The sequence below is a fragment of the Cololabis saira genome, chromosome 2 (genome assembly GCF_033807715.1).
Source record: "Cololabis saira isolate AMF1-May2022 chromosome 2, fColSai1.1, whole genome shotgun sequence".
Lineage (NCBI taxonomy): Eukaryota > Metazoa > Chordata > Actinopteri > Beloniformes > Belonidae > Cololabis > Cololabis saira.
Window position 1 is genome coordinate 26,067,206 of NC_084588.1, and position 24,451 is coordinate 26,091,656.

Consider the following 24,451-nt stretch of genomic DNA (forward strand, 5'->3'; position numbering starts at 1 on the left):
TTGGGGGTAATAAACCTGTATCAGAAAGTCTGCATTTTAAACAAATAAAAAAACATCTTTACTTACCATCAAATTTTTTATGCCTGGTGATAAAAGTCGTTCTTATATTACGGCTGCTCTCTTCGACCAAATTCTCAAACTCCAGTTTGCTCTGCTGGCTGAGTTTGTCCTCCATCTCAGATGTGCAGCAGGTATATCCCTGAGGACAGACACGGAGGTGCTCACCTACAGGAGACCGAAACATGAAGAATTGGTTTTAAACACATCAGTGCCACAGCGTTTGGACTTTTCAAAAGAGTGAGCTGAATCTTTGATCATAAATTTCGTGTGATTTTGAGGATTTTCACCACTGAACCTACCAAGACACACATACCATAACAAATGGAAAAGGGTCATGTTTATTGGTCATCTGCTATCGAATTAAAAACAGTAAACTTGATACAAAAGTACAGACCGAAACTATAATACTGAAAAATATTGAGCAATTTAAAGTATTTCAAGAGGCTTAATGACTGCCAGGAAAGGCAAAGAAAAATCACCATTACTGATCCGTGCTCATCATACAGAAGAGAGAAAGATGGATAGAACAACTTTTGTCATTCAATACTAAATAATAAATGCACACTGGAAGAAATTTAGCTCTGCCAGCTCCCAATCTTTAAGTTCTACTCCTAATGAAATATTAAATATTATTCAACACATCGTCTTGCATAACATTCAGAGGGGAAAATAACTTTGATACCCCGCTGATTTTGTACGTTTGCTCATTTACAAAGAAATGAAAGGTCTATCATTTTTATGGGAGGTTTATTTTAACAGACAAAGAGAGGAAAATCAACCAGTAAACACAAGGAAAGAAACACATCATATAGAAGTTATAAATTCATTAGCATTTTATCCTGCAAAAAATGTATTTGATCGCCTATCAATGAACAAGATTTCAGTCTCTCACAGACAATATCTGCCGATAAGGCCAACACAGCTTAGTCCCGCCACTTTAGTCTGAATCTCAACTCACTGTGGGTCTACAGACACAATCTCTTCCATTGCAACCTCTGTATCACCATGCGAAAAGGCCGAAGAACTGTCAAAACATGTCAGGGACAAAACTGTAGATGTGCACAAAGCTTCGATGGGATACTCAGCCATGAGACAGAGGAGATTAGAAAATATAAAAAATGTTCATCCTTTCTGTTTGGGGGTCAATGCAGTATCTTGCCTCATGGTGTAAAGATGATTGTGAGAAAGGACAGCCATCAGGACTGACTACATGCAAGGAGCTTAGTGATCTAGAGGCAGATGGGACCACAGTGACTTTGCTTTCCATCCATCCACGGATCCATCCACTTATCTAAGTTTGAGCCTTGGGGCAGCGCCTTAACCAAAGAGGGCTAAACAATATCCTAAGCACATAGAACGCTTCTCATATACCCCCTGAAGTGATGGGCCGTGACACGACCAGCATCACTGAAGAACCACCAGTGCAGAAATGTGACATTAATCACATAACAGTGACATCAAAGACAGATGAAACCTGACAGTTCAGATTGAAGTTGCATCAGAAAACATCAGATAAGTATCTGATTAAGGACCACAAATGAAAGTGACCCAGGTCTGATGTGAAAAAGAAAATCTGATTTTGTGTCATTTGAACTGTTCAGAAAGCTAAAAGAAAATCAGATATGGTCCAAAAATTGCATTTGGTTCATTTTTCTCTGCAGTGTAAACGCAGCCCTAGAAGACAACATAATATTCAAGCAATTTATGATTTAATTTATAATTTATATTTTATAATTTATAACCCTTTCAGGATTTTTTAATGAATATTTTACGGCTTTCTGTTAAGAATAGTGGAAGGTGCACAAACTGTAGCCTTTTAGGACACAGAGTTTGAACTTTTTCTGACCTAACATAATTTGCTTTGTTACATGAATGTACTTTGTCCCGGCGACGGGACAGCAATCCACTCACACTTCAACAGCAACAAACACGGCAGCATGCGGTGCTCATTACAGACAAGAGGATTAAGGACCTGGAGATTTGATGGAGGTACATGTGGGGTGTTAAACCAGAATCCTGTGAGACTGATAGAAGATAGCGATGGGCTCTGTGCAGCCATCTGCATCCGCCTGCCAGGACGCTGGTGTACAAGGCTGTGAAAATGACAGTGACGGAGAGCTGAGAAATGCACTTTGACAGAAACAGGAAGTTTACACTGTCGGTCTTCTTTTCTAATTTCATAATACGTCTTTCATCCCACTCTTGATTTACCCTCCCTCTCCTTCCGCAATGGTTTGGGCACTGCAAAACGAAACTTTGTGAAAGAGTCTGTGATATGAGTAATAACCCGGCAGCTGATCCATAACTCTTTTGTGTGTGTTTAACAGTATTAGAACGTCATCATCAGCTTTGTTATTCTGTGATATGCAGTGGTAAACATTACAATACTATGAAAACAATGTGTGCAATGGTTGAATATAATCCTTAGGCCACCAGCACATCAGCCCACTTCTTAACCACACACCACAAACAGACTTCTGCCTGATGATTGCTCCTCCTTATGGGACCTCATGCATCAAATTAACAACAGGGTCATAAGAGCACCGAGAATACCCATTAACATCCATCTCTCTTGTCTCTTTTTTATTTTTTGTCAGCAGCAGTGTCAGACCCTGCCAACATTTGATTGGCCTGTTGTTACTATTCACTGTGCAGGTCTTTTTTTCCTTTCTTTTTTTTTTTTAAATACTGATACCAAGAAAAAACATTTTTAATTAAGATATCATTGTTGTACATATATGAACATATTGTCCTAAATTCCAAAAGTTGCTACACTTTAAAGAGGACAAATGAAAAAAATAACATCTTGTGCTTGTGGGGATCTATTTGGGTGTCTGAACTGACTACCATCTCCAACGTTATACAACCTTCCACTTTGCTTGTGAAAAAAAAAGTTCAGGTTAGCAGAGCTCTGTGGCATCACAGTCCAGGCTCTCAATGGAACTATTCAGCCCGCCTTTCCTTTCCTCCACCCAGCTTCACATAATGATCCAGCCTTCGCTTTTTCATCAAAGCTGAAACACCGACCTCAAACGTTGCACAAGAAGAGGGGTAAAGTTAAACTGGCTGATTCCACCCTCTAAACCGACTGCTATGAAGAGAGATGCAAAAACATGTTCAAAAGGGAGCTGTTGTACTATATCTCTGTGGTATTTAAACAAAAGCGTGTGACAAATTTCTCTATGAAAAATAGTGTAAAGTTTTTTTAAAAAAGGGCAGACTATGTCTCCTTTAAGTCATTGCATTTATGAACCTGAAAGTTTCATGTAAGTCGACTAAATCAAAAGGAAGTGTTTAGAGACTATGGTCTCCTTTTGGAGCTGAGTCAGTCAACACACGTATAAGGTCCACGATACAAAATTCTCCTCAAAGCAGGCAGAAACACAGGACTTGGCACAGCTTCAGCAATGACATCAGCCAACAATCACAGGTAATGACTGAAATAATTGATTTTGGTTCACTACGGGCCAGCGCCACGATCCGTCAACAAATCAATGATATATCATTACATCTTTAGAGACAACTAAGACATTTGCATCCATTTGGAGTCATGTTTATCGAAACCAGATGAATGACACTTCCTATTTAGCTGTTTTTGGTCCCTACCAAGTCCAAAATCAAACATTTGGTGTCTTAGCTGCCAAATGCGTCACCATGTTCAGCAGCTATCTACAGGCTGCGTCTGTTGTTTGGTGCTTAGCTTGTGGGGTACCGTGGATTTAGGTGCTGCTGCTGATATGAGCACAGATGAGAACGGTTTCAGCCAGAAATACTTAGCCAGGCATTTCCTTAAATTACATTTGAAGGGATTTTCTTCATGTAAGGTGCTCTGAGATTACGATTATGTTCCGAATGAGAAATATATTCATAAATCAAATGTTGGAGGGCAGACAGTTGAACACGGAAAGAAATCGAATGGAAACAACATGAAACTTCTATGTAAAACATTTTTGAAAAAGTACACAGTACAATTTGCACAAAGCATGCATGGTTGTTTGTCATGTTTGCTTTTGTTTGGCTCTGCATTGGCCTAGAGGCCTGTCCAGGACGCGCTCCACATGTCTCCTGATGACAGTGAGAATATTCCCACTATCATCCTGGACAGGACGAAGCTTGCAACGAGGACAGGCGGATGGATAAATGCTTTGAACCAGATACAACAGATTTCCTGCAGCAAATACTATTGATGCCTTTGAAGATCCTAACACCAAAATGTGACTTGATTCAGATCATAAAAATAAAAATTTACAAAAAGACTGAATGTTTTTTTTTGACACAAGGTACAAAATTTGCTTTATTTCTTGTGATATTTGGCAGTATTTTTTTTCTCTTACCTTTTATCTAGTAGGGCTTGCCACCATGCATGCCAGGAAAAAAAAGAAAAGAGAAAACCTTCCTTCGTCATATGCTGATGTTTGAAAAGCATCCAGGTTTGAGTCGTCTGCGTACCCTCTGCTGTCTTTCAACACCCGCTACTACACACACATTATCCTTCAGGGGCATTTACTCGCACAGTTATGGAAGCCCATTTCCACCAGTAAAAGAAAAAAATAAGATTACATTTTAGCCTTAAAAATAAAAATATCCTCGAAATTATGAGATAGAAAGTCGAAATTATGAGTGGGGACATTTTTATTTTTAAGGCTAAGTTTTCATCTTATTTTTTTTTTTTTTTTTCTATTACTGGCGGAAATTGGCTTCCATACACAGTAGTAAATGCTAAGAGAAAAAGGTTTTCTACGGTGCTTGCTTCTCCAAACTAATTCAGATCACTTGAGGAGGAGAGAAGTGTGGAGGCCCCTGGCTCCCAAGTATGGACTCATACCGAGACTAACCTCAGTCCTGCTCATTTCACACTTCCCTCTTTTCATTCATTTACTCTATTGTTTGGCCCCTTAAACAGACAATTTACCGACACTCACCGCGACGACCGACGTCAATTTTCCCCATGTTGGTAAATACGGTGTTTTGATATTAAAAAAAAAAGTAAAGGTATTTCTGTCCGTTTCGACTGTATGCTGATGGGATATTTCCATTCCCCTTTAAGACGGTGTAGTAAAGCGTGTTTGTAATCACGTGACCCATCTGGTCTGCGCGAGAAGAAAATGACTGATGGTTCTAACAAAGAAGCGGCTGCTGACATACCTGCAGACAAAATAACGGGGCTCTCAAGTCTCAGGCATTGCTGAGAAATTAACCTCACAGTATGTTCCGAAACAGCCTACCTTACAAACGAGTCGCGGTACGCTACCTTGCGCTGAGCTCTCAGCTCTGAGGCAGCTGTCTGGAGTTACCGACCTGCCAGCCAATCAGAAAATAGAATTTCTTGTTGCCAGGTAAGGTCTGAGTGTAAATGTGTTTTCTTTCTTTGTTTATTTAGAGCAGAATGAAACCACTGTTCAATAATGTATTATTATTATTATTATTATACGTCACTGAGACAAATTATTTAATATAACATGAATATTATATAGAGACAATGCCCCTAAAGTGATGTAGAATAAATAAAACCGTGTATTTGATAGTTAAATTTGTTCTTTCTGAAGAAGCTGGGACGATGGGAGACTGGGATTGAGACATTCCGAGCACAGAGTTGAAATGACTAATGAATATATATATATATATATATATATATATATATATATATATTCATTAAAAGAGAATATAAACTAACAAAATGACGTTGATATTGTGGTAAAACAATGACTTAGTATTCCCTTCTTGTACCTTTTAACAATGTATTAAAGAGAATCAGCACAAGTGGATCCTGATGAATTTAGCAGGTGGAAATTCTTGGGATCCTGATGAATTAATAATCAATTGTCTTTGACAAACATATAATTTCTTTCTACATCACATTCTCAGCCTTCTATACATGCTCAGTTACTGAGCGGTTCAGATGCCATTAGAGATTTAAGAAATTCTTTCTGTTCCACCTACCAACATTTGAGAATAAGATAGATGAAATGGATGCTCCAGTACCAGTGGGGAATCTGTGTAGAGCATCCTGAGTCCAAAGCACTTTTTTTGAGGAATACTTCCCCTGCACTCAGCGCTGCATCTGGCAGGCACACTGCTGCTTTTCATTCTTATACAGTAAGCTATAGATCAAGGAGCTATGTATGGATAATGGAACAAGGAAGAGGCAGCCTGTACGTGCTGGCACTCTCAAATGAGCTTAATCCACAATCAGTCCTCAGAGAGGCCCCAAGCTCCAGTAATGAGGTGAGCCATCAACAGGTCAACATAAACCTTTTTCTCCAGAGTAATGCTCAAGCCCCCTGGTAATACCTTCTAAACATAAAATAAGCTAAAATGCTTGCTGATTTCTATTTGGTCATTCCTGAAGGCTCTGTTGTCTCACTGCTAATTGACAACACTATAATATTAATGCAGTAGCATTTGTCAACTATTGCACAGTTATCAAAACGTTGTGCATGACTGTGAAATAATCTTTATTTTAAGCTGAGCTTCTTTTGCTACATAACTGCAGAGAAAAATAGTAATGTGTGAGCACAAATAATGAATTATGTGAAGCACTGTGTGGACTATGTGAAGTTTATTTTCTTTCAGCTGCGATTCATCGGCACAACATATTTAGCTATCTGCGCCGCAGCATGTGAGATCACATTTTGCTTTCAAAGGATTGAGATGTCCATGAATTATTAAAAGTGACTTGAAATCAGTTATAACAGACGTGGATCAGCTGGCTGGGAAACATCAAAGAAATTCATGACTTTAAACAGCAACCCAAGTAAGAGCTTGGCACGAGCAGAGGTGTGTGCCGCATTGTCATAATGATGAATAAGTGCTGGAAAACGACAGTCTCCCACTGCATTCAGAGGCCCTGTACCCCGTTGGTACTGTAAGTCACTTTCAATTTTAACTTTCCACTGATGCAATAAATTGGCTTAACATGTTGAAGGAGGTGGAATATCACCGTTGACCACTAAAACGTGGCAGGAGAAAGAAAAATCAATGGAAGGCAGAGCTGTCCTTAAGTCTGAACGACAGCTGAAATAAATATGTGCTGCTTTTAGCTTTCATGGGTTGTGTACCACTCTACTCAATGTTCAGTCTTTTTTTATCATTTCGTTTTCATAAAACATAATTTGATTTATATGGGTACTTTTTCATTTGTTTGATGGCATAGTTAGATAAACCAACATAAAAAAAGATTGAACGGTGAACATGAGCAGCTTTTTTTTAATGATGCTGTGACTGAATGGCACGATATTCCTTCCCTTCTTGTCTTTTTTTTCTTTATTTGGCTGTTTTCCACAATCCATGTACCAATGCCGTACCAATAATAGTCCAACTACCAAAAACCTGTTAAACATTTATGTATATTGTCTTTCTTTAAGCTTTGTTTCCAAAGAGCGAAACAAACAAATGAATGTCTATCTTAGTGAGCGCAGGAACTTCTCTTCCCCACATCTAGATTGTTTTTTAGCTCACTAGACCATATCAGTCCTCTTCTACTTGACTGCTTTGCTTCCGAAATGGAATTTGAAAACACACTGCAAATACACTCCACACATGCAAGATCACTTGTGCACAGACTATGTTGAATTTGTGACATACGAAGCAAATAGAAATGTAGACAAAAGATGATTCTAACAGTATAATGGTGAGTGTATTCGTGAATGACAAACATCCATCCATACATCCATTTTCTATACCCGCTTTATCCTTTGCAGGGTCACGGGGTCTGCTGGAGCCTATCCCAGCTCATCACAGGCGAGAGGCAGGTGTACACCCAGAACAGGTCACCAGTCCATCACAGGTGAATGACAAACAGTACAACAATTATTGTCTTCTAATAGTAACACTGACAGTCTGATGAATGTCTTGAATATTGTTTTTTAGACTCTGGATATTTGGAGGCACAGAAATCTACAGCAGATATTGATTTAATAATAACTTCAGTGGACTGACTAAATCCAAATCATTGTACTCATAAATAATGCCTCTATAAGCTGTAATTTTCTGCTATGTCTACATCTAAAAGGATCCCATCTTATTTCACAGTACACAGTCTCATTTTTAGTAACAAATCACATGTACAGCAGCACATATGTGCCATATTTTTTCCACACGTGTTGGTTGCTGTTCTTCTATGTGATTGAGAAGAGGAGAAGAAGCAGCTGTGCCTGACGGGTAACCTGGACAACCACCCGTTCACTTTGCAAAGAGACTTTCTTGTGAAATTCTTTTTATCAAAGGAGAAAGGACTTGAGATGGCTGTCAAAGACTACCTGCTGGGAGACATCAAGACCTCAGCGTACTCTAAGCACAATTGGCCAATTGTCCAAAGAGTTTCTAAGTTTGTTGCTTTATGTATAACACTGTACAACAGAAGTCAAAAGTTGTGAAATACATACATATAAGTGACGTGCGGGGAGGCAGGAGAGGTTGTGCCTCATTCATCATCAGGGAAAGAAAAAATGTAAAGTGAATACATTAATAAAATGGTTATTTATCAAGTGATTTGCACTATAAAGTTATTTTCCATCTAACTTCAACAGGTTTAGATTTTTTTTTTTTTTTCTAATTCAAAATCGTTAAATTTTCACATTTAGCCTACTGTTCAAATACTGAGAAGAGACGTGTGCAGCCAGGAGAGCCGCACCATGGATTGCGCAATGACTCGGCTAACTGTGCTGCCATGCTATGCAGTGAGACCGTATTGCTGTCTCTCTGTATGTCGCTTTTAAAATGCTCAAATACTTTCGCGACATGAGCTAAATTTCCATAGTTTAGCTGATGTATATAATGTGCAGATTTTTTGTTGTTGTCAACTGCATGCATGTAACGTGTTTCGTGTGCTGAGCAATAATAAAACGGCTGCAGAGAGGCCGAGCCCGGCTGAGTAGGTTCTAGTGGAAAAGCGCCATAAGTGGCACACTGTTCTCCTGCTTCACCGTAGAGGGCAGTCGTGATCCCAGTGATTGTTGCGACTCCCCGACTGCAGAATAAGTGACAGCAAGCTATATCTACAGTTAATAAGTTGAGTGGAGCCATCCATTTATTTTTTCCACTTGTCTGACCTTACTTTTAAAAATGTACATTTATAAGTAAAGGTAAGACAATAATTAGTGCTGTCAAGTGATTAAAAAAAATGAGAGATTAATTAATGAAGATCTGTAATTAATCTCTTTTTTAATCTCACCTAAAATTGCTGAGCAAAGGCCTCAACTGGAGGTGTTTTCCTTTAAATTCATTACATTATTGTGGCAGATCAAAAGATTGATATAGAACAAAAAAAAGTGTATTTATAAAGTCATTTATTTATTAAACAGACTTGAACTGATGCAGCCCTAGCCATTTACATTCACTTGGCAACAACGTTGGCCAGCCTCTCAGTCGCAGACGTGCACATGCGCGTGGTGCTCTCCTCGAGTTTAGTTTTGGGAAGAGCTTGTTCCTGCTGATGTCAGCTGTGGCTGCGCTCGCAACCGGGTGCTTTGCGTTTATGTGGTAGGCTTAACTTCAGCTGCTTCAGTGGTGAGCAAAGTCCTCTCCACAAAGAACACATATCACTCTACCTTATCAATGGTGCCATCGGGGCCAACAACTTTCACATGTTCTCCCAATTTCACCTCTCTTCTCCTCTGCTCACCGTTCCTCCCCAGGCCTGTCCAGCTACAATGGGAGCCTACCAGCATATGTTAAACACGCCCAAACAGTGACAGCCAATCAATGTCCACTTTGTCCACATTGTTTTGCACCCACAACTCAAGCTTAAAAAGACCACCGCACAAACACAGATTAAAAAAAAAGGCAACTCATAAAGTAAAGTTAGAGATAAAAAAATAGATTAAGCAATTAGAAAACATAACGTGCTAAATATGCCTGTAATTAATTAATCGCAAGTAACGCGCTAATTTGACCCACCTAACCATGATAACATTTATTTTAACCAAATGTGCTTTTTTGTGTGCTACAGTTTGTATGTGTAAAGAAAGCTGATATGAGATCTTAAACATAACCCGTTAACTGCTGACAATCAAATAGTGAATAAGCTACTCTGCAGCGTTCCTGTTTGTACATCTGATTGTGATGAAGTCAGTGCCTAACCAACCATGAACCTCACTGCACGTCACTGATAGATTTAGCGCCTTCAGTTACACATTGAAATATGTCAATTCTGGTATGTTCTTATTGTCAAAACGGACAGGGCAAGTTGGCTTACCGTTTTCAGGTGATAAGTCATGTTTGATTTGGAGCTGTGATATGCAAACTGTTGCTTACAAAGTTTGTATTCAACTTCTTTTCCATTGTCTATTTTTATGAAATTCTGCCACAATGCGGATGTCCTTGACATGATAGAGTTCAACAAATCACCGGACCGGATCCTTCTACTGTACAGTCTATCCGTTTCTAGACAGTTGGTTGGGCTAATCCAAAATAGCAAGAAACATGGGTGCTCCAAAAAGATAGACCATTACCTATGAAAGAGGTGTGCTCTGAAAACCCCCCCTTCAGGCCTTGGTACTTTCCTCCCGATGAAATCAAATTAGATTAAGTTAAAGAATGACCAATCAACTAATAAATCACCCAGTCAACTGGGAGATTACAGCCATCGCTCTCACTATGAAAAGAAAGAACTCTAGCAGTGCTGAGACTGTGCAATACTCTATAAACATGTCAACAACGAGAGAACTGCTACTGGAGGCTCTCACTAGAAATGTTTGGATTATCCTATGGGTTAAATTATTGCCAGACATTTTGGACTTGAGAACTAATAGGCATCCAAGGATAATAATAACAGGAAAAAAAACTACTCCCTTTCAGACCAAAGTTTTAGGTCTGGCCCATCTATCCACATTCATAATGCATGAGACTTCCTGCATCACCACACTTGAGCATTCATATATAAATAATACATTATTTACTCACAGGTGTATCTGGTTTTTGAGCTAATAGTTATGTAAACACTCTGAAATTGCATAGATAAATGCATTTAAGTCTAGTTTGGTCCAGCTTACAATTAAATTACTTTATGCCATTGTAAGTACAGATGTCACAAAGCAATCTTTCAGGAAAATCTGACAAATGTAAATGTATCTAATTACTTTGCAAGACAATTAAAGACAAATGTTAATCTTCTCTGGGCCAATTTCCAGTGAAATATTGAATAACTTAAATGTTGCTTCATCAAAAGAAAGTCATCTATAAGAAATATGTCTTGGCTAACAAATGCAATCACACATGCGTTGTTTTGTTCAGTTTCTTTGATGCACAGATGTGTTTTGCTTCACTGATTAAAGCACAGCATAATGTGAAAGTGATGAATAGTTTGAGAGACTTCTCACATTTAGGCAAGTTAAATTCTGATCAATTGATGGAAACAATAGGGAACGATATTTGTTTGACATAAGCAGGATGGCCATGCAGACCATGCAGACTACGGTAAACTCCTTTCACAGAATTTGAAGCTATTTATGAGCCTTATTTTAACATTATTGTATAAACTCATGAAAAAACCAAAGTGTGCACTTTGTCAAAATTTGAAAATGAGGCCAATCTAACCGTAAAGAAACATGAACACATGGAATATTAAACATTATAATATTCCATGTGCATTTTAGGTAAGAAACACGACAGCACATTAATTATCTTTTCCAGCAGGGTTTTACTGAAATCGTCAACAGAACTCAGTTTGTTATTTTAAAGATTACAAAGTGCGGCGCACTCCCCCAGAAAAACATCAGATCTGAGTTTAGAAGAGCCGCATATGTGCCAACGCCAAGGACAAACACAGAGGTTTTGATTCTAAAAGAAACATTCATTTCGGAAAACTGGTTTTTGCTCCTTTAGTGATGTTATTGTCGAGATTTATATGTATTTAATTGTTTATTTATTTATTTTGCATCAGGATGTTTTTTTATCAAGACGATCGTGAGTTTTTCCACACACTATCACACATTACATCCATTTTCACAGTATTTTAGAGTAACGCCTCAATCCTTTGTTGTCCTTTCTGTCCCTCCAAGACACCTTTTTTTCATTTCACTTCATTAATTAATGCTCCTTTTTTCTGGAGCTTTCAAGCTTTGAAGAATTACCTGGTTATTATTTGCAAAAGCAATACTTATGTTTAACACGGTTAACATGATTAATTATCTAAATGTATCACGAGGTTTTTTTATTTACCTATATTGATTTTTATCAAATCTTATCTTTGTTTAGTTCTCTGCAATTTTTGGCAACTTAATGTTCATAAGAAATAACCATGACAACATTCAGCTGACGTACCCACAGATTTACGGTCCAGGGAAGGTTAGAAATGGTGTATTACAATGGAAAATGAGAAACTTGCAGAAAAGCAGAAATAGGCTTGAATGACAATTCTCTAAATTGTTTTGCTTCATGAAGAAAAAAAAGATGTTCAGCCAAAGAAAAATCTCATGCATTATTATTATGTACCGTATTTCAACAGAGGTGCTAAAATAGAGCAGAATGCCATTTTCATTATAGAAAGAAAGTGTAAGATGTATCAAAAAACAAAAAAAAAGTAGTTTTTTTTTAATTGGAAAGAAACATTATTTCCAAGGACTCAAATCTTTCTGTGCAAATCAAATAGGTGGTGCTAGGTCAATATCAAGTGAAATCATGGTGCACCTTGTTGAATTCTGATTATCTTCTTTCACTAGTAGGACATGTGATAAGCCTTCAAAAGGAAAACATGAAATGAAAACTCAAGGAGGTCCCCACAGAGACAACAACTTAAATGTGTCGGCTAGAACAAGGTGAAGAATAGACAGTTTAATCAAAATATAATTGACCCTCTTTACTTTGTCTTAACTTCAAAGTGTACTCAGCTTTGGAAAAAAGGAAAAAGTGTGCCCTTTTTTAATGACAAAAAATGTAAAAATACCTTTGGCAATACAAATAAAAAATAGAAATGCATAAAAAGATATCATTTTCTAATACCAATTATCACCTGGCAGCTGGACATTGTACATTTCCATTGATCATTGTCTTTTAATACCTTGTGGTATCAAAAGGGTTCAAAAACATAGACAAGACACTGGACACATATCTGGTCAAGCAGTGATATCACTTGAAAGAGAATCACTACAATACATGTTATTCAAGTTTAACTCAGTTCCCCTGATTACACATGAGTTTATGCCTTGAACCATTTAATGTCTCATCCTGTTCAGAGCCAGAGGAAGCTGGGAACTATCCCAGGTGTCAATGGGAGAGACGGCAATGCACAATCACACTCACTCCCACTGAAAGGTTCTGACTCACCAATTAACTTATCATGCAAAATTTTGAACTGTGAGAGGAAGCTGGAGTGTCCAAATATAAATCTATATAAATATAACAGGTGCAAGGTGAACATGGCAAACGCCACGCAGAAAAGACCCAAATCCATGACGTGCTTTTTATCCTACAGCTTCGTCATACAGTATGATCTCAAACTCAATTATGCAAACATCGGAAGCATGGTTCATTACAGTATCTTGCCCGAGTATATTTCAACATTTAGAATAGACAAGCTGGAAAATATACCAGCATAAACTCAAATAAATGGCCTGTCCCACCCCCTGGACTGGTAAAGATGATGAAATAACTTTTAGCTGTGCTGAACATCCACGAGGCACTTTTACATCCAGACTTTGAAGGTTTGAGTGAAAAGATATTTTAAAGTGACACTTCTGAAGCCTTCACACCTGTTGTCCTACAGTCCTAGAAAATGGAGCTGACAGTGAAACACATCTACATGTTGTTAGAACAGAATTATTTGCATTTGACAAACCAAAAGGAGAAAAAAAGCCCAATTTTAAGTTCAAGTCCAATCACATCACCAGAGCTGAGCTCAAAGACGGCACAGAAAGGACCGTGATCAAAAGACACATACTCCACAGGGAGTAGTCCCATCCTTCATCTTCTGGGTAATTTAAAATGCTTAAGACTTTTTTTTTTCAATTTCATCTCCATAATTATAAACATATGTTACAGGAAAATGTGAAAATTCCACAGTATTTACAGGCAGCTGTGGGAAAAGAGGTTCTATGCCCATGGAGGATCTTATGCCAGATTAACTCCCAGAATGATTCATTAGTTTACCTGGCCAAAGGGCAAACTGCATATGGGCTGTGCCATCTGGTACATCTCTTAACCACTTTTGCCAGCATTTATAAAGTGAGGACATTTTTGCCAGAGCTCCGAGCCCAACTCGAAATCAAGACAGAAAAATATATTATTCACCCAAGCTGAAGATTCATAAAAAGATGTGAGGATGCGATAACTAAAATCAATTGCTACAAGTGTCACAGCTTCAATTGTACTCTAATTGAGATTTATTCCAAATCTATTTCCCAGAAAATCATTTACTAGAGTCTACAAGAGCCACGTTTATACTAAAAAGAGTGCAAGTAATTGAAACTTAGATTAAAATCAAGGTTGGTTTTTGGCTTTTACCAAAAAATCTTGGACAATGAAAGAGGGTTCAGACTTCAACATGCCACACTATGCTCAGTAACTGGGAGGTTACGTCTTGAATTGTGAACGTTTATTATCACTGATCCACCATAATCCTGCTCCAGTCTCACTCTGAAGTACGGTATATGAGTTACTGCCTATTCACTGATGGTAGACGTGCTCTGCCGGAAAGCCCCAGTGTGCACCAAGATGCACGAAACTCACTGCCTTCAAAGAGAGCAATGGCCTATACCAACCGCACGGTCTCCACGATTTAATTTAGCATTTGAGATTACTTGAGCCAGGGCTCGTACAATATTCACAACTCAACACAATTCACAATTATTTTTTTTTAAGCAAGGTGAATCAGTTCAAATTCCATCAATCTTTTTACCTTTTTTTCTATACCACTATACTAGAGAAGAAAAAAATGTTCAACTTTGTGAAAAATCCCAAAACCTTTGGGATTCTTGATAACACTTTTATTATAGTAGTTTTACACAATCATTTAAGAAAATATGTAAACAATTAAATTAATAACATAATTCAGTGACAAATAATGTATGACATTTTTGAGTTCAAATGCTGTTTCCTTTAAAGCAGCACAACGTAACTTCAGCTTTTCTGAGTTTGGCGGCATCTTTTGGACAAAAGCGGTATTGTTTTACCAGAAAGAACACTACGTTTCCCATGAGCACCAGCGCGTACTGCCGGAAAACTCCTGTCCCGTCGCTGCATTTGTTTTGATGAGAGAAGACGGGACGCTTTTCTGTTTCACCTAGTGAACAGACGGAACGCAAAAAAAAAGATGTTAAACTGCTGGAAAGGAACTGGAATTTACCGGGATACCTTAAACAAGGAAGCCAGGGAGCGGTATATGGAGAAAATAATGATTATTAACTGGATCCATATGAAATCCCTACTGAAGAGCCATGTGTTTCAATAAATTTGTATAATAGTACAACATACAGTACATGTTTTGTATCCCTCTTACTTCTCTTTTCTTTTTTTTTTGACTGCTAATTTATGTTGAAGAGACTCCGAGGCGTGAGCAATGTTTTTGTTTTCCTCGTGAGATTATTTCTTTCCTCTGCAGCTACAAATAAGAGTTAATATTTTTTCCTCAACAAACTAGTTTTATCTGAAGATTGGGGTTAATTGCACTGCAGAGAGCTGGCCAGCAACTGCGTTTAGCTGGCGAAGTGGGGAATAAAACCCGTGTTTTGATCCGACCCGGTCTGTGTGAGTGTTTGTGGTTTAAGGCTGATTTATGGTTCGGCGTTAAATCGACGCAGAGCCTACGGCGTAGGGTACGCGGCGACACACACGGTACGTTGCGCGTCGCCACGTACCCTACGCCGTAGGTCTGCGTCGATTTAACGCAGAACCATAATTCAGGCTTTACTGTGTGGAAGGTGTTTGGTCGTTACAGCCGCGATCCAAGCGAGCCGACGACTCTTTCACTCTTTTACTTTGTTATATCAGATACTTGGCCTCCGTGGTTCTGCCTCCGAGCAGGAAACCGGTGAAAAGTTAAACCATTAGCGATCTTTTCCCCACGACTGTTGTGTGGAGCTGCTGCAGCCGCAACGCAGCAACGGGTTACCAGCTTCTGCGGAGCTCTGAGCTCCACGCCCCGCCCATTTTCGTCTCGACTGCGAATCGGGAAGGAGGGGGAAGTGACGTATGCCGTAAAGCAGTCAAAGTCGTAAAGATTTGTAGTTTTTTAGTGTGGCAGGGTTCCTACCATGCTCCTCAAAGTGCCAGTGAAGGCGATACAGACCCCTCAGACCATGACAGAGGTGTCATTAAACCTGTTGGAAGTTGATGTACCATCACAATGACTCTGGAAATATTATATTAAGGTGGAAAAGTTACGTAGTGTCGCTTTAAGTCTTTGGTCTCCAATCACTGTGGCATCTTTTATAACACAGAAAAATAAATCTGCTGGAAACTTTTATAGTGCAGCTCTTATGGAAGACCGGTTCATGAGATGGGTCTCCCTGCTGCCGGCACAGTAAAGGACGACTTTTACAGATGAATGACAGTAAAGATCATCATACACGCATACTTACAGGCTCCTAATTTGACCACACACATGCTGTAATGGACTTGACCACAGTCTGTTCAATGAGAGGCAGAGTAAATGGAGTTTCCAAGGACGAGAGCGAGAGTGGAAAAAACCCAGTATTTGGTTTCCCGTGTAATTGTGGGAAATGCAGCTAATATAGGCGTGATTACAAATGTGCATCTAATTATGGCTGGTACAGGTGGGAAAACATTGCCGTCCGTCAGGTGGAATGGTTCAGTTTTCCAGCAGAGTTTAGTGTTTTGCTGCTATAAAGTTTACATACATACATACAGCTACAGCTGACTGCAAAGTGAGGATCCTGATGGATGTGGATGAGGAGAGCAGCACTAGCTGGATACCTACCACAGGCACGCACTGACTGATCACCACTGCAGACCTCCTGTCTTGAGAGTGTACCGCGCCAGAGGTCAAAACACTTCAAAGACAGATGGTTTCTGCTGGGGATGTCAGTGGTCTACCAGCCTAAACTCTGATGTTCTCTTAACACAGCTAAAGCTCAAGACATAAATTGTCCATCTACTTATAAATACAAGTATCATTGCTGCCCTGCTGTTTAATGACCCCCAGAGAGCATTTCACACCAGGTATCCTACAAATGTGTTTGAGCTAAAGCAGTTCTGGGAAGAGGAAGAGTCAAAAATTCCTGGTCACGTCTCATACAGAGCTACCAAAAGCGCTTGCTTGAAGTCTTAAAGGGGTTCACTCAGTCCACCAGCACTGAATGCTTAATGGGCAGGTTCAGTAAAGACACAAGATAGATTTGGCTGTTTTGTGTGTTATCAGCTAGAGCACATTGTATTACCGTGACTAAGGATGAAGATCAGATTACATTTAATTGTATCTTAATGCAGAAATCTGGTTAATTCAAAAGAGTCCATATACTTTTTCCAGCCCCTGTTTGTGTACTAGAAAACAGTGGATACTTACCTTCGTGACAGAACCTGTGGGACGACAGTGGAGGCTGAATAATCACAACATCAGCAAGTCGAGTAATTCTGCAAAGGATAGCCAGTGACAGTGCTGGTCATTTTTTTTCTCCCCCGCCCTCCTCTAATACTAAATGGCCCCAGCCGAGTTCAGCACAATGGACAGTAATTGCTAAAAGGCTGCCTGAGCTACATGTCCCTGTAGAAGGTTGACACCTCTATCTTTGAGATCTATTGACTCAGGTGCAGCTTTGGCCGTCTCCCACATCTGGGTTGTGAGTGTCCTTTCTTTGTTTGGCCTGCACCACATTTAAGGGCCCTTTTATTCCATTGACATGACCTAGATAAGAGGGCAAAAAGGAGCTCAATCACGCTCACAAATAGAATTAAAGGTTGTTGAATGATACAAGGTTGCATGGGTACTCTAATGTCATCTGAAAGAAAAATATATCTCTGAGCAACAAAAAAAAGAGCACTGAGCTTAACCCATATGATGTGTAAGAATCAGCATAATGACAGATTCCTGCAATCAAAGGCAATCTGGATGCAATGGAACATCATTTTCCTCTAAGCCATATTTAAAATGCAAAGCAAAAGTAGCGTGCCAACTGGTAAATGATTTCTTGGGCTTTTCTCTCTTTGTATGCTAAAGTACATGAAATACTTCATCCACATTTGCAGTTGATTCTGGTCAAACAATTTAGTTCAGACATGAAAGATGCGGGCTGTTTTACTACGGCCTCTCAGGAATGAGTGCACAGCTAAAGCACCGCATGTAAAAACGGCTTGAGATAAATCATCACGGGCCTTTCAAAAGCTTTAATGGTGTGTTATTAAGAATTTGTTCAAATGAAAGTGGCCATATTATGATTTTCTGTCTTCTGACTTATCTACAGTGAATTGTAAATTGCTCAAAAACTAAGAAAAGTCAAAAGCACTGTAGGTATTTACAAATACATTGAAAAAAACAGAATTGTTTTATTATTTTTTCATGTAAAAAAAGATTGAAAAAAAAGTCAGAAATTTCCAAGATTATTTTGCTTTTCAAATCATGTGTATACGTAAACTCAATAATTTGTGCTTTTATTAATCTTTTTTAATTGAAATTGGTCCTTTTTTTACTACCTTCACTTTTCACTGCTTTCCCTTTTTACTAAAAAGATGGAGAGAAAAGAATAATTCATCTCCAGTGTATATTGCTTAAAAGAAAAAAATGAAATAAATTAAACAAAAAAAGATTATCAGTAAGGGAATTCAAAATCAAGTCATAAACAGTTTTCTCTCTTCAGTCTATCAAACCCTACAAGGTGATTGGTGATCACTTATAGCCACGATGGAACAACACACTAAACAATGTTTTCTTTTTGCATTTTTTAAGAGCAACTTTGTACATCCTTTCTAAGGTGTTATTAGTTGTCAACAAAAATCTATAAACTGGAAGTAAACCCAATTTACTGTGTTAAATCACATCTGTCTGCATGTAGAAGAGGGAAAAAAGCATCAAGCTCGATTGATCTTACTGCTGCTCTGCCATCTGGCTCTTCTCTCCATCACCCAAATCACCCACTTTCAACTATTTCCACAGAGGCATGAAACCCAAATTGAACATGTCCAAACAAGATGACACAGATAATTCCCTCAATTGCTCCAACCATATGCTACCATATTTGGAGATGGCTGAAAGATTTCCTAACCTTCAAATTACTTCCAGAAAACTATTTGACAGTAATGTATAGATACATATAGTTAACAGAGAGGTGTGAAGCCGGAAAGTCAGCCTTTAATGCACTGAAAGCATTTCTGCATCACCATAATTTCATAATGGTCTTGTCATTCTCGTGTTTGCTGCATGAATGGTACATTAGAAACACAACAGCAGTGTAGGTGTTATTAAACACATTATTTTTTTGTTTTGTTTTCAATTATCTCTTGCTTCTATGTAAACGCACAGCCCGGCAGAGAGATAAGACAACAGAAGAGTTAATTACATTTACAATATGCTTGGTAATTATTTAATTAAAGAGGGTTTTTTGTTTTGTTTTTTTTCTCTTTGTGCCTACACAATGTGGCTGTTTTGCCTGGGCCGAAATCCAACAAGGAAGCGTAATTATTTTAAACACTTTCATTTGTTCCATCTTCCGCCAAACATCATTTTCAGAGTTTCTCCAACAATAAGGAAACATTTTCGGTTTGAACAACAGATCTGTACACATTTGATCCCTTAGTGAATAGCATTAAGGCCAAATAACACGCTATTACTGAGTTGGAAATATGCATGTTGGCCTATAGGCATGTTCTCAAATTGTAGAAAAATGGGTAGGAACTTGAGATCTTGGTTTATTTTTGAAAAGAAAAGTGCATTTTAAAACACAAGAGTATCTCATTTGCATGCATGGCAGGTATATGAATCAAAAATATGATTGCAAAGATACTAAAACATTTTTTTTAAACAATACATAGCTAAACAGCTAAATAAACAAACGATAAACAAGAAAATCATACGGCTATTGACATGTTAATTGTATGAGCATTAACTATTGCTGAGTTCATTAATACTATACATTGAATACATAACACAATATTCATCTATTTTAATTATATTTGGTCGATGGGGCCAGAAAATGTGAATTTTCACTACTTAAATCCATGTTTTTTCATTTATTTCAAAATGAACTGTAATACAGCCTCATAACAGTGTATTTCATCTGAACCAAGTTTGAACCATTCACATTTGAGATAAACTTTCACAATAATATTAGATAACAGAATTATTTATTAGAATTATTTATTCCCTTCTGACTACCAGCGTTGACTACATCACAAGCTTTTAATAAACCAGTCCATTTGTTCTGCACTTTACTCATTTAGTTCTAATTTCTTATGTATTTACACCTAAATGAGCATTTCTACAGTTCCCTGGGTGTACACAATAATGGCTGAAATAAATGTGCGTTTGAAATGTCTGCAGTAAATGTCACAGTAAAACCGTTTGAGTAACAATTCAAGGCTTCACACGGCGATTATGGCGACTGACTGCAGTCATGCATTCAGTCTATTAAAGCAGACCTGCAATATGCTGAACAGCTACAATCGTGTGAAAAAGAAATTACACCCACTTTCAGTTATAAGGTTTTAAGGGTTAGAACATTGAAAAAAGAAAAAGAAACATTTTTTTTTTCTCTCTCAGATTGTTATTTGGCTCCTTTGCTTCAGTTCATTGATATTTGTGGGCATGTATTTATTTCATTTATTCATAGCTCTCTTGAAGTCTCATCACAGCATTTCAATCAGGTGGTTGTCACGACTTTGGCCCATTCAGCCATTCTCTTGGAGTTCCTGGTGTGCTTGGTCCCACTGCCTTGCTGCACGGCACCAAGTCAGACAAGGATGACCCTTCCATTTGACTTTTCTGTTTGCTTGATGACTGCATGGTATGGAGCACCGTTTCATTTACAATTAAATAGTTAAATTAATTAATATTCCATGAAATAAATAAATATGATGACATAAATTAATACAATCTTTACTGTTTAAATGATAACTTATTTATTTCATGACACTTTTATTTCATAATTGTATATTTTTAATTAGTGAGGCTTTTAATTTGTAAAGCCACATTGATGTATTTCATGATACTTTTATTTCAGGGCTCTTTTTATTTAATTTTCTTATATTCAAATGATTATGCCATTGTGAAACAAACGTTTCATGAAATAAATAAATATACCATTATGAAATAATTTATCATAGAATAAACAAGTTGTTATTAAAAAAAAAAGATTGTATTACTTTGTTTTGTAATAATGTATTGCCATGTTTATTTATTTTATGGAATACTTATTGACATAAGTATTTAGTTATTTATTTAATTGTGAATAAAACGGCGCCCCATAGCATGGAGGCCGTGCACCTGCAGAACAAGCCCAGATCGTCACCTCTCCATGGCCATGTTTAACCAGAGCCCCATTTTTCACAATGCTGTGAATTATGACCAAACATTTCCACTTTGGTCTTGTAAGGAGGTTGTTCCAGAAGTTTCGAGCATTTTGTAAACCTAAGCCATGATAGGAGGAGAAAACTCATTCTATTGCAGCCCTTCCAAACAAGCTAATCATGTGCAGTCTCTTTATAATTCTGCCATCACAAGCCTAATTGTTTAATAATTAGACCGTAATATTTGCAACACGTAACACACATGAATACTCCAGAATGACATACGGCCAAAGCTGTGCTTTTATAGAGGTGTTCTCACTTGCTGAAGCTAAATTAATCAAGTGCATTTTATAACAGCACCTGGCTGCTTTCCCTCTTACTTTCTTAAAGCAATTACAGTGCTCCTAGTTTTTTCCATGCAGCTCTTCTGCATTTGGCTTGGTTCACTGGAAATAAATTATGACACACTGCAATATGCCATGTGTTGTTCTTCAGTAAAGACATTTTTATCCTCTTAAATAAAACATTGGAATTGAAAGTAGGTGCATTTGTACTTCTCCATGACTGTTCATGTCTCTTTCATGAGTAATGTTTGTGAGATGTTTTCAGAACTATATTTACATCAGAATCTGTAGTGAATATTGAATTACGTAAAAAAGAAAAAAAGAACGTAATCACATGCCTTTCAAAATTAAACCCATGGGAAGATGTGTTGGAGGCGGCCTCATAAGCCTTTTTTAAAATTCTACAAGTCCCAGATTGGTTAGACATTATTTGTATCCTCTTATTCCTTATGCTGAAAAGTTGACAGAGATAAGAGATTGTCTGTGTCCCAGTAACATCGAACTAAAAGATTCAGCAGGGAAAAAGCGACCACGCTGACTGAGTGATACAATAAAACCTATGCACGAGTTGAATTCATTAATTATTCACAGTAGTGGGAATTCATTTGTCACTTATTCCTGAAGTATTTAATGTTTAACCGAACATGCTTTTCCACCATTAAAGATGAATCAAAAAAAAAAAAATCACTTTGTTTTTAGTCTTAGACTAAACAGCATGATTCAGAGACTTTGAAAGCACCACCTGATTCTCTTGACGGCTAGCAGTTCTGTAGGAGTAGCAGTTCTGCAGAGACCGCAATAAGCATAATTACTTGTTCTTTATCACCATATCAAATCCATCAAATGTAATCAAATCCACACAGGTTTAAAACCTGATCACATGTACAGTGTTTACATGTCATACCTATGCAAAAACAACATTTTCAGCAGGACATCTCTCTCAGGTTAATATTGAACAAATATGCATGTTTATTTATGTGTGTGTTTATATTAAAAAAAAAACAAGAAAGCAACCCATACGCACAGAATTCTATATGTTTGTGTTAAATGCTAAATGCTCCTGCCCATTTTTAACTTATTTAGCTTTTCTACTGGACAAAATAACGTTTACCATTCATCCATCCACTCAAACATTGTTTGTGTATGTGTGCAAACTGTATGTATAGATGCTATTTTTCTTTGCAATTACACAGTGAAGATCACATCAGGCCCATGTGTTTTGTGTTTGTCCGAGGTCAAAACTCCAGAAATGCAATCCTTACTGAATAGCTTGAGGACGCTGATGAAGATTATAGATGGCAGTTCAGCATCTTTTCCAAAGAAACCTTGACATCAAATTTCCTAGCAAAAGACTGGATCAAACTGCCCACCTTCGAGTAGGAGGATGATCACTCAACCTACTGATCCACAGCTAGAAAAGGTGTGCATTTGGAAAATGTTCTAAATTGCCAAGTGAAGTTACCATCTGCTGTGAGAGATACCTAGAAAGGATGAAAAAGGGAATGATCTCAAAGTTAAGTAGGAAAATGTAGTTATTTACATTTCTTCATTAAGCAGGTGCTTTAAAGCCACTCTATGCAGTAATATTGCTTCATACCCGAAGAAGCCATGTATATCTGCTGTATTAACAAGAGTCACTGACAATATTGTACTAATTTGTAAAGCCACTTTGTCCCACATGAGGTGCACTTTGTTGTGTCTTTCGCCAGGGGCAGACGCATGAATATGAACTTTGTTGTGATGTGCTGCCCCCCCTCATGGTCAGAAGTAATGGTGCTACATAGGGTGGTTTAAATCCAAAGCGACTTTCAAGTGAAAAACATGAAACAAGAAAATAAAACCATGATGAGTCTGTGGGATACATGAAAAATGAATACACTGAAATATGTATGTATATATACATCAAGGGAAGAATCTACATTGGCCAACATTTATTGCAGTGCTCTGATGTTAAGTGTCATTACTGGGTTAGTATTCAAATTGATTAAGCCATATTTTTTCATATTTTTCTGAAGAGCATAATTTAGGTGAGTGAGGATCTTGATATAGAAATACCAGTTTGATCATATAGGATTTATTTGAGATCATGGGTGGTTGAAAGTGTTGTTCTCTTTACTACTAATGGTTGGCAGGAAAAAAGTGTCAAAATGCTGCGCTTAATCTGGAACAGCACAGTGATTTCAAGGGCTCCAACTTGAGTGTCAATAAAGTACACTTTAATGATAGTACTAGTAAACGATGAACACACGGATGTTCAATATGTATCCTCTTTATACTATATTGATATGTTGCTTCCATGAAATAGCCATTATAATAAAAGGTCAAAGAAAAAAAAGGTATGAAATTAACTTGATTTAATCTAAGAGTTCCCCATTATTGTAAATGCAAAATACTTACATTTTATGTGTTCTTCTTTGACCGACTTAGTATTGAAGATTAATCGTTGTAGGAATGTTTCACTGCTAATATGAATTGTCCACATGTGTTACTCGGTCGAGCCTTGAAGAAATCTGCCAGAAATGATTTTACGAATGTATTTTGTGTCAGTATGTCAGTCCGGCTCATTACACTTGCTTGATATTAGAAGGTAGGAGGGAAAAAGAGCCATACGGTGAGGTTAAAGCCTTGCTCTCATGCTCTGGATTCATCAAGGTAAC

General features: G+C 37.8%; 1 protein-coding gene across 2 annotated transcripts in view; it reads right to left on the reverse strand.

The window, feature by feature from the left end:
* The window catches only part of gpc6a (glypican 6a), a 164,211-nt gene that overhangs the window by 130,645 nt on the left and 9,115 nt on the right, over positions 1-24,451 (reverse strand). For both annotated transcript variants that reach the window (XM_061710025.1, XM_061710017.1), the window contains exon 2: positions 67-225. In XM_061710025.1, coding sequence (XP_061566009.1) covers positions 67-225 — 159 coding nt within the window. The remainder of the gene's footprint in view (positions 1-66; positions 226-24,451) is intronic.